This window comes from Bipolaris victoriae, assembly GCF_000527765.1.
Source record: "Bipolaris victoriae FI3 unplaced genomic scaffold scaffold_92, whole genome shotgun sequence".
NCBI lineage: Eukaryota > Fungi > Ascomycota > Dothideomycetes > Pleosporales > Pleosporaceae > Bipolaris > Bipolaris victoriae.
In genome coordinates this window covers 105737-118503 of record NW_014575300.1, presented here as the reverse complement: position 1 = coordinate 118503, position 12767 = coordinate 105737, and the positions used below count along the sequence as shown (strand labels likewise).

At 46.6% G+C, this 12767-nt stretch overlaps 7 protein-coding genes across 7 annotated transcripts; 5 read left to right on the top strand and 2 right to left on the bottom strand.

Moving 5' to 3' along the window:
• Window positions 1-587: 587 nt before the first annotated feature.
• COCVIDRAFT_40767 (hypothetical protein) lies at window positions 588-1544 on the top strand (the record flags this gene model as incomplete). The annotated part of the gene is made up of 2 exons (XM_014697728.1): window positions 588-1321; window positions 1373-1544. The coding sequence occupies 2 exons, from the start codon at window positions 588-590 to the stop codon at window positions 1542-1544; spliced, it is 906 nt and encodes a 301-aa protein (XP_014553214.1).
• A 3631-nt stretch (window positions 1545-5175) lies between these two features.
• COCVIDRAFT_40766 (hypothetical protein) lies at window positions 5176-6138 on the top strand (the record flags this gene model as incomplete). Its single annotated transcript, XM_014697727.1, has 2 exons — window positions 5176-5826; window positions 5905-6138. The coding sequence occupies 2 exons, from the start codon at window positions 5176-5178 to the stop codon at window positions 6136-6138; spliced, it is 885 nt and encodes a 294-aa protein (XP_014553213.1).
• An 8-nt stretch (window positions 6139-6146) lies between these two features.
• COCVIDRAFT_108345 (hypothetical protein) lies at window positions 6147-6362 on the bottom strand (the record flags this gene model as incomplete). Its single annotated transcript, XM_014697726.1, has 1 exon — window positions 6147-6362. A coding segment is annotated over one exon (216 nt), but the record flags the coding sequence as incomplete, so codon positions are not given.
• Window positions 6363-8381: 2019 nt separating this feature from the next.
• On the top strand, window positions 8382-8779 carry COCVIDRAFT_108293 (hypothetical protein; the record flags this gene model as incomplete). The annotated part of the gene is made up of 2 exons (XM_014697725.1): window positions 8382-8507; window positions 8552-8779. 2 exons carry the CDS (start codon window positions 8382-8384, stop codon window positions 8777-8779), a joined length of 354 nt encoding a protein of 117 aa, XP_014553211.1.
• Window positions 8780-8978: 199 nt separating this feature from the next.
• COCVIDRAFT_40764 (hypothetical protein) lies at window positions 8979-9647 on the bottom strand (the record flags this gene model as incomplete). Its single annotated transcript, XM_014697724.1, has 1 exon — window positions 8979-9647. The coding sequence occupies one exon, from the start codon at window positions 9645-9647 to the stop codon at window positions 8979-8981; it is 669 nt and encodes a 222-aa protein (XP_014553210.1).
• A 597-nt stretch (window positions 9648-10244) lies between these two features.
• Window positions 10245-11570, top strand: COCVIDRAFT_18888 (hypothetical protein; the record flags this gene model as incomplete). The annotated part of the gene is made up of 4 exons (XM_014697684.1): window positions 10245-10481; window positions 10528-10926; window positions 11060-11428; window positions 11535-11570. The coding sequence occupies 4 exons, from the start codon at window positions 10245-10247 to the stop codon at window positions 11568-11570; spliced, it is 1041 nt and encodes a 346-aa protein (XP_014553170.1).
• Window positions 11571-12222: 652 nt separating this feature from the next.
• COCVIDRAFT_29571 (hypothetical protein) lies at window positions 12223-12726 on the top strand (the record flags this gene model as incomplete). The annotated part of the gene is made up of 1 exon (XM_014697723.1): window positions 12223-12726. One exon carries the CDS (start codon window positions 12223-12225, stop codon window positions 12724-12726), a length of 504 nt encoding a protein of 167 aa, XP_014553209.1.
• Window positions 12727-12767: the final 41 nt, after the last annotated feature.

The window sequence follows — 12767 nt, the reverse complement described above, 5'->3', positions numbered from 1 at the left end:
TTTAAGACGAGCGTTAACGCGCCGCGGATTACATCTCCGGCGAGGTCTGCTGGCACGGTNTGGCTGCCGTTGCGCTCGATAGCCTCCAGGACGTCGTGAAGAAAGGTGCCGAGGGAAGTAGCATGCTCGCGTAGCGGGGTAGGCCATGTCGCCCTTCGCGGCCACGGCGTCGCCATAACGCTTCAGTNGCAGTGGGCGCTGCTTCTGAAGTGCTGACGGGTCGTAGAGCGTGTCAGGCTAACTTTTANGTGCGATATACTGCGTTGATTCCAAGAATTACAATACTCGCTGTTGTCGTGTTTTTTCGCACTGCTCCCAATCTAGGCTGGTTTTCGGGTGTCCTGGCGCGCTTGGCAAAAGCACCATACAGTCACAGTCCTAGCGTCAGCAGCAATAGGTTACAGCTAAACTACTTCAAGCTAGGATTGCGGGGCCTCCTTATCACCTTATCTAGCACTTCTAGCAGACGGTCTTGTATTTAATTCGCTCCGAGGTCTTAAAAACCAACGGCTGCATCTAATTGGCCAGACTTCGTAATAGGCTGCGTCATTTCCATTTCCCTCCATTTTCCTTCTACCCCCGAAACTATGACGGAACCGGACACATCTAGTGATCTACCAACGCTTCGTATCTTCTGCCCCATAGGAACAACAGGAATCTACGCCTATTACGAAGGGCGCACATGCCCCTGGCGCTCCTTAAACTGGTATGATGAGACCTTGGCCTTGGGCGTGGCTGCCTACAGCATCGTCAGCGGGGACTCAGCCCTTCTCTTTGACGCAGGTCTGACGCCTGCTTACGGGGCGCACATGCTTGCCCATGTACGAAGTTTAGGCGCAAGAAGTGTGAAGACGATATATAGCTATTTTCATGCTGATCACATCGCTAGGGCTTCTGCTTTGCGGGACACGAAGATTGTTGCACACGGAGGCACGCAGGAGAGAATGAGGCAGAACGCTGAGAAGTTGAGAAACCCGGATGAAGGCGGAGGACCCAGCATCGACGTTGTGTTCCCCACGGAGACCTATGAGAAGAGCCTGTCGCTCCGAGTCGGCGATATCGTCGTCGAACTGCATAATTTCCACATTCACACCGCAGATTCTACGCTCCTCTTCCTCCCGGATGCAGGCTTGGTTTTTGCTGGCGATATGCTCGGGGATACCGTGACGTATATCTCCGAGCCAGAGGATCTCAAAACTCAACTACAGGAGTTAGAGCGTATGGCGCAATTACCTATGACGAAAATCTTTCCTGCGCACGGCAGCCCAGACCGGATCAAAGCTGGAGGTTTTAATAAGTCGTTGATTGACGCCACGATCCAGTATTTGAAGGCATTGGATAAACCTGTTAAGAAGCCTGTTGCCTAGGAGAGAAATCTAAAAGATGTGGTAAAAGACGATTTAATGGCAGGGAGACTAATCTTTTTTGAGGCATACGAGGGCGTACACCAGGAAAACATTGAGTCCATGAAGGAAATACGAAAGGAAAGTACCGCCAATATGATGAAGAGGAGCGGAGAAGGCAATAGTGATATATTGACCTAGTTCGTATGCCCTGTAGGATGCCTACTGTTTTATATAGGTACATTCCTTATCTCTTGTTGGCATTGTGGGCCAGCCCCTGTATCTATAATCTGTCGCAATGCTCTAGATAAGAGGATATTTTCTGCTTCTTCATTGTGAGTTATATCAGCTCGAAAGTCTCTTCAATCACAGGATCACTCGCCAATCTCTCCCCCTTCATCCACTTGTCATTGCAGAAGAAACATGGCGCCAGAACCAAATATATCCCTTTCCGTTCCTTCCGTAGGACAAATGGCACACGTCCGCCGTAAAGAATGACAACATCATCGCCGGCCTTAACCTTCTCGGAGGTAAGTACGAAGTCGCCATGAGTAGTGCAGTAGAGCTTTTAATTCTCAGCCAGTAGACATCCCATAGTAAATGCAACGGACCTTGAGCGCAGTTCACGCTCGTCCATATGGGGCAGCGGAGCTTTTAACTTCCCTCGTATTCCATCTTTGTGCTGCAATGCTGGAAAGGCAGTATGGCTTTTGGCGCGAGCCTGGCTTTCTATATACAGTTTTTGCAGATTATTACTCTCGCGCTTTAATACCATAACAGGCTGTCGACTAGGTTTAATAACTATATAGTAACTTAGGTCGGCGGAGATTTCGTCTTAGAGAGTTTGAGGCGCAAGGACATTCTCTATTCGTGCGATGCGTACGCCTTGGAACGATAGAGAGATGGGTAAATCAGTGGGCCGCACGATCGCTAGTCTTCTACTAGATGCATTGTAGACCCTATACTTCGCAGAGAAGCTGTCTTAAAAACGTTCGTTAGATGCAAAGATGTTTGTTACCTATAAGAGGGCTTCCTACAGCAGGGGATTATCGCGGGTCGTATCTACAGCTATAAGGTAATTAAGTGGACTAGCTATTTCCGATAACGGACTAATATCCAATACCGATATTACGTTGGAAGTTGCTGTGTCTCGAGAGATAGGATATTCCCCATTAGTCGCATCTTTGTAAGATAAATTATAACTAACGGTCAATAGTTTCTCTCTTAATCTCTTTAATCTTATATTATAAGCTATGGCGGCAAGGTCCGTCGAATCATGTTGTAAGTATGATCTCACTTTCTGATTTCTAACACCCCTCTAAAAAGAATGAGAGCTACTGTTGTTACCGCCTCTACTATTCTTGTCATTGGGTGATATAGAAACGCGAGACCTCGAAAGCTGCCATCGTCTAAAGTTCTCTATGACTAGCGTTAATAGTCTTGTATAGTTAGTATGAAGGAGGGGCTCTAGTTTGAATACGTCCGAAGTATCTGACCTGAGCTGAAGGAGCGCGAATAGTCGGTCGCGAGGATTATTCGACTCGAATGCAACGGTCTTAGAAAGGTAGCCCTCGATAGAAAGTCTAGTAGGATCCGTGACATCCAGCGAGCGCCCTAAGAGTACTAACCAGGAATGGTTGAAGAAATCTATATTATGACATCGTGTCTTGCGAATAGTAGTCCCGAGTAAACGCGCAAAATCCACCAGTTCGTTCCACTGCACCTAAGACTAGCCACTAAAAATAGTGACTCTCCGTGCGCTATTCCGATCTATTTGAACCATTACGACTTCCTGAATGACCTAGATTCTGCGAAACTAAGGACGGGAGAAATAGCGGTCTGTACAATCTATAATCAATTTTAGCATGACGGATGGTGTAGGCGTGTCTTTAAATATTGCGTGGAGAAACTCAATAGCATCACTACTAAGAGATTTAAGCGCAAAATAGTCCGTAGTGAGTTGCATCAGCTTTTTATTGTTTAATACCTTTTTATACTAGCGCATTGCATCGAAATCCTACAAGCCAAAAAGTGGTGGTTCATCCGCGGTATAGTCATCCGAAGCTGGATATCTTTCTACCAAAGATAATTCAGGGACACTAGACGCAAATACTTTCTAGGCCTCGACCATGATATCGCTATACACGTCCGCCTCTCCTAACCAGACCAGTATATCCGATGCTGAACTGTAAACCAAGCCCATAGAGCTGACTTGTTGAGTTTTTTCGACAGCATTGTCTTGCGCTATATAATAGCATTAATCTAAAGAACTCTATATTTGTTAGGTTATTATAGTGCGCAAAGGAGTGCATTAAGATTTTATATTATCTAATATAGTTGCGCCGTCCACGCTTATTGTAGGCTCTTTACTATTGCTTCTTTTATTTTAGCGCATTAAAGGGTGAACCTAAGTATATCTTTAATCTCGCCCTAGTAGTATAAGACCGTTTAGTAGAATATAGCTGAAGCATGGGTTTGCGGTCCTCGCAACTAGAGATAACTAAGAAAGCCCGAGAGAGGCGCGTCGCCTTCGCCCGGATCAACAGCAACATAGCGAATCTCGTTAACCTCTAGATTAAGGGGCAAATAGGTGGATGTATCGTTTCTAACCCCTTGAAATGGAAGTATAATATCACTTATTGTTGCACCAAGGCCTCGCTTCTTGCGTAGAGGTCCAGCTGCACGACCTTCCAAAGAGGGCCTGCTGCGCTTTATAGTTTTCAGACTTTGAATTGAAAATTTGCTAGTTTATATAGATTTCGAAAAGATTCGTGACTGCTATGCACTTTGACAATGCCCCTTTTTAGAAAATTAATATAGAATGAACGTATTGGCTTGTCTCAGCCTCTTGTCTTGACACAAGCTGATTGGCGGCTCAGCCTGTCTCGCATCCTTCTGTGGATCACGTACATGTCAGCGATGTGAACCAATGCACACGCACTTCGTTCAAGCCAATTAAAGCGTTCATATCGAAGCGTTACATAGCTGCTAAAACACTGCTAAAATACTCAATAGTAAAGACGTAGGTGGTTGTGTTCTACGCTGGATAACTAGGTACAGCAATGTCGTTTAGTAATACCATCACAGCAATGGATCATTCATAGTGGCGCCCCTCACTACTGAGCGAGAAATACTATACGCACAACACGTATAGAAGAGATACTTGCCTGGATTTAGTCTAGTTAAGAGGTTTCTCGCGAGTGCGGCCGTAAGCAAAAGAAAACCCTTTGCCCTAAAGCATATATATGTCTGCGCAAAAGTATGTTAGTATCGCCCGCTAAAAAGGAAAAGAAGGCAAAAAAATCGAAACTCTCCAGCGGGGAATTGAACCCCGGTCTCCCGCGCATTGTCATATGACAAGCGGAAATACTGACCACTATGTCACTATGCTGGTTGCCAGCATGTCCGCTAAATTTCTTGTTTTGTGTGGCGCATATCCGTTAATCTCTGTGCTTTTAGTTACTGCAACGGGAACCCGTTCTGGGACTACGGCTTGCCAAGCTATACTAAACTACCGTTTCTAGGTATATTAGCCCTGAGACAGGAGCTTGATTTTCACCCCCTTGTATGCTGGGTACCTTAGTGTATTGGTGGCGCTTTTTGCCTTAAAGCAGCAGCGCAGCGTTTAATCATCAACACTGACTGGCTTCATGCTCTGGCAGGTCCACTTTTAAGGTCATCTTTCCATAAAACACGTGATGTTGAGGCCGCACGCCTACCACACACCAGGCACGGTCAACTTTTGACCAATCATGTCGTGACTCTATCATGCCCCAGTGGCCATTCAAGCCAGACGCTCACTCTTACAATCAACTCCACGATCGTCTATACAATGCCAGGTCGAAGATCGCGCCGTCGAACCGGGTTCCAAAATATCGAGTCGGCATGGGCACTGCTCATAGATACATTGAACGACATTGAGTTATCACAACGCTTAACGAAACGCCATAATCAGCGCATTGAGAAAGTTAAGGCAGATGAGAAGACAACGAGGTCGGGAGCCTCCCTTAAGCAACACAAATTTTTGAAGAGAGTATCGGCTATCAACCCTGACTTTCATAAGTTATGTGTTGTCGCTTTCTCGCAGAATCAAATCAGCTTCACGAAAAACGCTATACTTGACGGATTGGTTAAAAAGATTAGGGGACAGCGCGATGGCACAATCATTTCTCCTACCACGCGATCGCTTTTGCATCGTTCGGAAGACGATATTAGGCCTATACCACTACCCCAAGAGACTATTGAACTACCAAAAGCCCCGTCAGAGCCTTGGGTCGAGTTAAGATACGCCGAAAGAGAGGGGATTGAAAAGGTTTTTGGACAATATCTACTGGACAGAATTGAGAACACGGATCTGAGACAAAACTGGAGAGCAGTCTTCATGCGCCTGCCGATGTGGCCACAAGATCTTTCTGGGCCTTGTTTTATGTCATTGAACCTTCGCGAAGGAAGTGTTAAAGAGGTCGCGATGGCATTGTTCAAGGTAGAAGTAACTTAGAGGACGAATGCCTTTTGGATCATTCACGAGAACGGATTGTTGCAGATTATTCCTCATTCTTAGTATACAATGAAGGGCGTCTCGGATGAGGACATTATCGCCGTTTTCGGGGCAGATATACATGCTGCAATCACTACATGTAGCATCAGAGCGAACGAGTTAAGAGAAGGGGATAGGAGAACTAAATGTGTATCAATTACTTTTTCAGAGAAGAGGGCTGTAATTAATCTGATATTGAGCGTATCGGAAGGTGTCAAGATCCAGAGTAAGCTCAGTGTGTCCGCCAAATCAGGATAAAATCTTCTTCAATCGAACTCTACGAATTTTCCTTTCGCAATGTATAACTCCCATCCTTCTTCAACTATTATTCCTCCATTTTCATTATGAGGTAGCCGCGTACGCTTCTCCTTGCCTTCCTTATCTTTCTCAAATACAGTAACACTGCTATTTCTCCATTCTACTATTTGGCCTCGACCCGTTACTACCGTGGCAACATTATCCTTTACATGTGTAAAATCTATATTTGCGTTAGGCGGCTGTACTTTGTTGGTGTCGAAAGTCTGGAAAACATTAGTTACGAAATGAGAGGAACAATCCTACCTACCATCAAGACACGATGGTGAACAAGAAGAGCGTCGAGCGAGTTGACTAGAGAGTTGGTGCTCACGAGTATATTTCGTGATGTGCGTGTGCGTGTGCGTGTGCGTGGCGCCGATTGGCACTAGAGACGCAGTACAGTATCGCGTTGCGCAAAAGTGTGTCCGGATCGGGGTGCTGCTCGGACAATTCAGCACTTCCTCGATGGCGATCGCAAAGTTGCCCTGTATGGAAGGCTTGGATGCAATATTTGAGAGGCTCGAAAGTTTGGACTGTTGATGGTTGTGGAGGGGTTGTGGAGGGGTCGTGGAGGGGTCGTGGAGGGGTCGTGGACACCTACAATCTGTCGCGTGCGTTAGGCACTCACACTTTTGGGCCGTAACGCAGACTTGCAAAGCGAACTGACTTTGCACTGTCTCAACCGACGCTGCTTATACTAAACCACAGACGTACCAGTCTAGTGTACAAAACCGAACGTAAAATTATGGCCTCGCTCATGCTACCTAACGGTCGAACAGTCGACCGGTCGATGCCCCGCATTATCACGTGATCAGCCCTCGTTCGGTTATACCTTTAATCATTCTATTTTCGCGACAGTTGCATTGCATAATACAAGAGCATGTGACCAGGTAGAGACTCGTCATTTAGGATGTTGTGTATGAAAGCTTGGACTAGATCGTGTGCCAAAGCATGCAGTAAAACATGCACTAGAAGGTGTAGTAAAACGTGCACTGGAAGGTGCAGTAAAACGTGCACTAGAGGGCGCAGTAAAACGTGCACTAAGGCGTGCAGTAAAACGCGCACGTGCACTAGAGCGTGCCCTGTCCTACTTTGGGGCGTGCAGCTTTTACATCACATATGTCACAGCCACGAATGCAGGAGCATGCATAGAGGCGCCTGTGGATCTGCAAGCCCTATCATATTCACATGCATCTGTGAAGTTGGAGATGCGGCGGCATAAGACATGGGTGTTCAAATGCTCGCAGCCTACCACTTCTGGTGGTCTCTCTTCAATCATGTTTTTTGTAGTTGCCAACACCTAGAGACACACGACTTCTTGTTCATAATTCTAAAACCTTTCTTCTACGTTTTCATCACTGATCAGGGCCTGATAATATAAGAAGTTTCGAAGAAGGTAAGTCGTCTTTATATGTCAAGAAAACCGCTGACAAACAGTCTTGATAGATCCAGATCCGCTCGTCGCAACCATAAGCTAAGGCTTCAGCTTCATGACCCTCTGTTACTTCAGTGCTCCAAAAAAGATCTATTCAACCCCGGCTATCCTTTCCGCATTCTCAACGGCGTAGGCGTGGTATTTGTTTCCTAGTGGACATAGGGGAAGATACCTCCCTGTGTGCCTCCTGAGCATGACTGGTGCAGCTGCTTCTATACACTTGTATCAGTTTAAGAGAGTAGCCAAAGGAATATCGCACCCTCTTCGGCGTGTAAGCATAAGGTAGTAGTTGCGGACTCCTACTGGTATCGCAGCTGGATATTATGAGCGCGAACACGAAATTACGCGCAATCACTGTGTTAGATCATTAGTTGTAGTGTGGGCTAAGGAGCGGTGAGGAATAAAGATGGTATACCTATGTTCGCCTACTGGTGAGTTGGAGGACCTTTCCAGTCCATGCCGCAAGTGTATTGGCCTTAAATGGACGAGGCTGAAACCCAGGTTTTCGAATCTTCCATAAAATGCTGTAGCTAGGAACAAATTTTACAGATCACCACTTCTCTACAATACAACTTTCAAGTTTCAACAGCCAATCACCGCGATGCCAAGTTACGTCATAACGCTCGCTTCTGGGTCTGACCCTGCCACGTCATTCATCACGCCGAAAAACACCACCAAGAGTCCCAAGCACGCAACAAAAGCAAGAGAGAAGATGCAGTCTGTTGTTGACATAAGTGAATCTGCAGAGGTTGGGGATTTAGTTTTGAATATGAAGGACGACTTAATACGGCGATATGCAAGAGGTGTCGTTATTCCCTCAGGCAGATCTCATGTGACTTTCAACATCGACCAATACAAGGATATTACGACACAAATAATGCAGAGATATGACAAGGTATAGAGTAGCATTTAAGTGTTTTACGTTGCTTACTAGTTCAGGATACATATTCACATACCTTCGGTGCTGTCTTCGGGCCTGGTGCCACTATCCTTAGTGGTCCATATTCATACGTGATTGTGGTCGTCGCGTCACTTAATGGGGCTATGTATAAGGTCAATGGACAAGACCCGCAATCTTGTAATCTGATACACGCTCAGCGTGTCGAATGCACCATCCAGGTAGCTTCTGGGCAGCTCGTGGCTATAGTGTTTGCTTGGAGGTCGTAGACGGACGGGTAGTCGGTGCATGGAATGCTATTAATCACTTCTTCGGACCAATTCGGATTTAATGTCGTTGAAGCACCCTCGGAAAAGCTTGTGTTATGAGGCACAACGTACGAAACTCTGCCATCATACAACGGTGGCTGTATCAAAGGTTGAGACTGTGCCTGTCGGGGTCTCTTCTTCATCCCTAAGTATTGTAAGTTTATTCCTTGTACATCGCATGGAAACTACAGTACTTACGACAATCTCCACTATCTTCTTTTTCGTTCACAGTGCACATCTCTTCTCCTTCCCGCCTCTTTTCAGTATGGGTTTGGTTTCGCTGGAGACGGCAAAGGAATTTATCTTTGGCTAAATATCTTTCGACCTGATTCCTTACCTCCGCTCCAGTGGTGGAATGCTGAGAGCATTTTCTGTATAATCCTGTGAACCTTTCTAGACTGCAAGGGCCTATCTCGGCGTAAGCGAGCAAGAACAGGAAATCGAGCTGTTCTGCCGGTAACTGGGTGACATCGAACGAGGTTTTAGCATGTTGAATGGCCTCCCTTGCAGATCTGGAGAGATTCTGCTTTGACCAATTTCTCTGGCTATTCATGAACGCATGCTCCCAAGTTGATAATGGCTTCTTGATCCTTGTCCAGAGTTGCCATGCACCTGCCTGCATAACAGTGATCAAAGGTATATTTTGAATTATCTTGACATCCGTTGCGAACTGGTGTGCATCAGAGATTGAATTGAGTTTGGATTGAATTCTGGTGCAACTTTCGGGAGGGATGTCGGGTGCCGCAAGAACAATTTTGATAGCCCATGTTAACATGGACTCGTCGCTTCTGGAAAAGTCGAAATTCATGCTGGGAGATGCCGACGTCATCGGAAAGATGGAAAGGCTACCACCGAGGTAGATTAACGCGACGCAAGTAGTTTGGGAAGTTGTGTCAAGAGGACGGGTCAGGCGTGACCGTACTGGATGTCTGGGTGGCTTGGGGGAATGGGAGACGAAGGGGCGCGATCACTAGTCAAGGGGAGTCGCCCCCTGTTATGTGCTGAGAACTGACTGCGAATAGTTGACAAGGAATAGAGTCGGCCAGCTACGATAAGCTAGGATGCAGGGAAACTATCCCAATTGGCGGTCTAGCGGCGCTTGACTGCTTTGGATCGAAGTCCCCCCCCTGTCATGGTCGACGCTCTTTACCCGACCAAGGTATCTCAATCATATGTGACAGCCTCCCGACCCCGGTCTGAGCCAGAGGGATGCCTTGCACAGTCTGGGCTGATCGTTCGTAAATGCCTTATGCATACATGTGATGCTAGCGGGCGTTTCTGCCCATAACGGCAAGCAGTCTCTCTCGGTTAGCTGCATCATCACACGGCCTGCCCTAGCAGTCGTATGCAAATCCTCCGATCTGGAATAAATAAGATGGTAGCTACCCCCAGATTTCCATTATATACCGATTCTCTTCAAAACATCATGTCGAATGCAGCCATCATCACTTGCAGTGTCTTTGTTACCGCCGTCAGGGCACCTCAGGCTATTCGCTTGGTAGTCCAAAGTCCCGCTTCACCCGCCATTTGCCTTGCGTTCGTGGCGTACATCCTTCCAATTGTCCCCTGCATAGCATCTATCATACTTGCCACTCAGGGACTCACCGCATATGGTTTGCAGGTGCACGTATTTACCTTGTATAGCCTTGCGTGGATCGACTGGGTATGTAAGGCAAACATCAGCTTTTAGTGTGTCTAACCACTATTAGATGTATATCGATAAATGGTTCGCGGGCATGACCCAGCACGAGTGGTCCGAGCTACCGCGTCCCAAATTATCACAACAATGGCTTTGCCGTATTGGGGTAGTTATAGGATACATCGTCAGCGGGTGTGTGGTACTGTATCTCCACAACTCGTACGCCAACCTTGCTACTTTGTTAGTGTTTTCTGGTTCATACGTTTACTTGTCAATACAGCCTTGGCCTCAAGCATTCCAGCGTGAAGGCATGGCTTGGTTGTGTCACTATCAGATTGCGTTCACAGTGGTCTTAGTCATGGCTTCTATCACATTGAGCGTGGTCTTGATCATTGCTTCTACCGTATCGACAGTTGGAGCCATTCTTTTACAAAAGATCGCAGTATCCTTTCCTACTTGGCTCCCTATAGTAAGATGATCGGTCCCCAGTCTGTACGTCACTGATATATCAGGGATTTTGTTTATTCCACCCAGGAACAATTCGTTGTATTAGCACCATAATAACGAGTACGTGCGAGACGATATTGTGTACACGCGAGAAGATCCGGCGCACAAAGCCAACGCAGAACCACTTTGGCGTAGGAAATTCACCATATGGTTGGAGAAACGTGGGAGGAAGTGAAGAAAGCATGTGGCATAGGAGAGTGGAGACCTTGGAGCAACTGCTCGCTGTGTTGGGTACAGAGTCGGACGATAAGAAGATCGGCAATGGTGTCATGATGCGTATGGCAAATACAGACAAAGCTCTATTCTTGTTGTGCATTCAATGCTCGGAGCGCCTCGACTTTTCTTCAACGAAAGAGTTCTTGAGTGCTTGTACCGATGGCACACTAGATGAGTCTCGGCTTGCGGAACCTCTTCGACATCTGGGTTCTAGCCACATCAAAACTGCTGAGTTCGCCGCACTTTTGGTAAGTGTAGATGCAATCCCTTCTGGATATAGCTAACATTTCAAGAATAAGTTAAGAGTGACGCATAGAGCGGTGTTGACAGAAGTCTCACATTGAGCCAATCTAGTCAGGACAGAGAGAAGCGCTGAGATGGCAGGACTAGCATGCGGGCGAATAAGTTTTAGGCAATTACCTCCATCTTTTTCCTGTAAACACATTCTCTCATTTTTGAATACCATTTGGAAAAAATATTCAGCCCGTTCCAGATACTGCGTGAGAGAGATTAGAAGGGTACCATAAAATGGGTCTAACGGAACCCGCCGGTTGAGACATGTCCCAGAACGTGCAGCTCAACATTTCAAACGGCCAAGCACACCGCAGCTTCGCTAGGAGGCGTGCAAATCGGCGTTTTGCGCTAGCGGGCTGGGCTCCCCCACTTTGGGGTACGTAATACACGCCTTACCCACCCTGCCAATGCATCAAGACGTACAAAAAGAAATCTGGGCAAACAAGGCAAACAGGCAAACTAAGGACAGAGCTTTCAACAAACAAGGCGATACCAATCTCCGCAGAGAGGGCCGGGGATGAATACCCCTTCATGGTCAGTCTCGATATCAGCCACATTTTACATCCTCTTCTCTCACAATCGTTACTTGACAAAAGGCCATTCTTCACCATCCTCTATCTCAGATACGATGCTTGCTACTGCTTCACATCGTCACATGTCAGCCTTTACTCCTTCTCCTTCAGATTATCTTTCCAATTATCCCTCGCAGCTATTCACGCAACAAGTTTGAGCATTCAATAGCGAGATAATGGATCTATGGAAGGCCCGACTGGATTTCCAATCGAACGCGACTGTCAGCATTACTATGGGACAGTGGGCATTACTTTGGAGAGGAGATATTCCTGAATATCATAACCAACCCCCCAATGTGGAAATACTCGCACTTGCCGGCCACCTTTCCCTTGCTTTGAACTACCACAGCGATATCGTTTCTGCGATTGGAGGGAATACTTTACCTATTATCCAAAAACTGGCCGCCTCGGAAAAAGATGAAGGAGATTTGGTCACGTTCTTGAAATACAGGATCACCTCATACCTGAACAGGCGCGTCAAGGTTACGACAAAAGAGACGACCTACGTCGGCACATTCAAGGGAGCAACCAACGTATCAACAGCAATGGGAACTCTATTAGGGCACGATATTTACGATATTCGAGTTGACGACTGGCAGTTCCCTCTTTCCATTGCAGAAGTGGCCAATGGAACTACGGCATTCGAGCTCTACAAAATTAAGATAGAGAATCGAATCTGAAGAGGCACGATGTTGTGAGTAATTTTCATTGCTCTGCCATT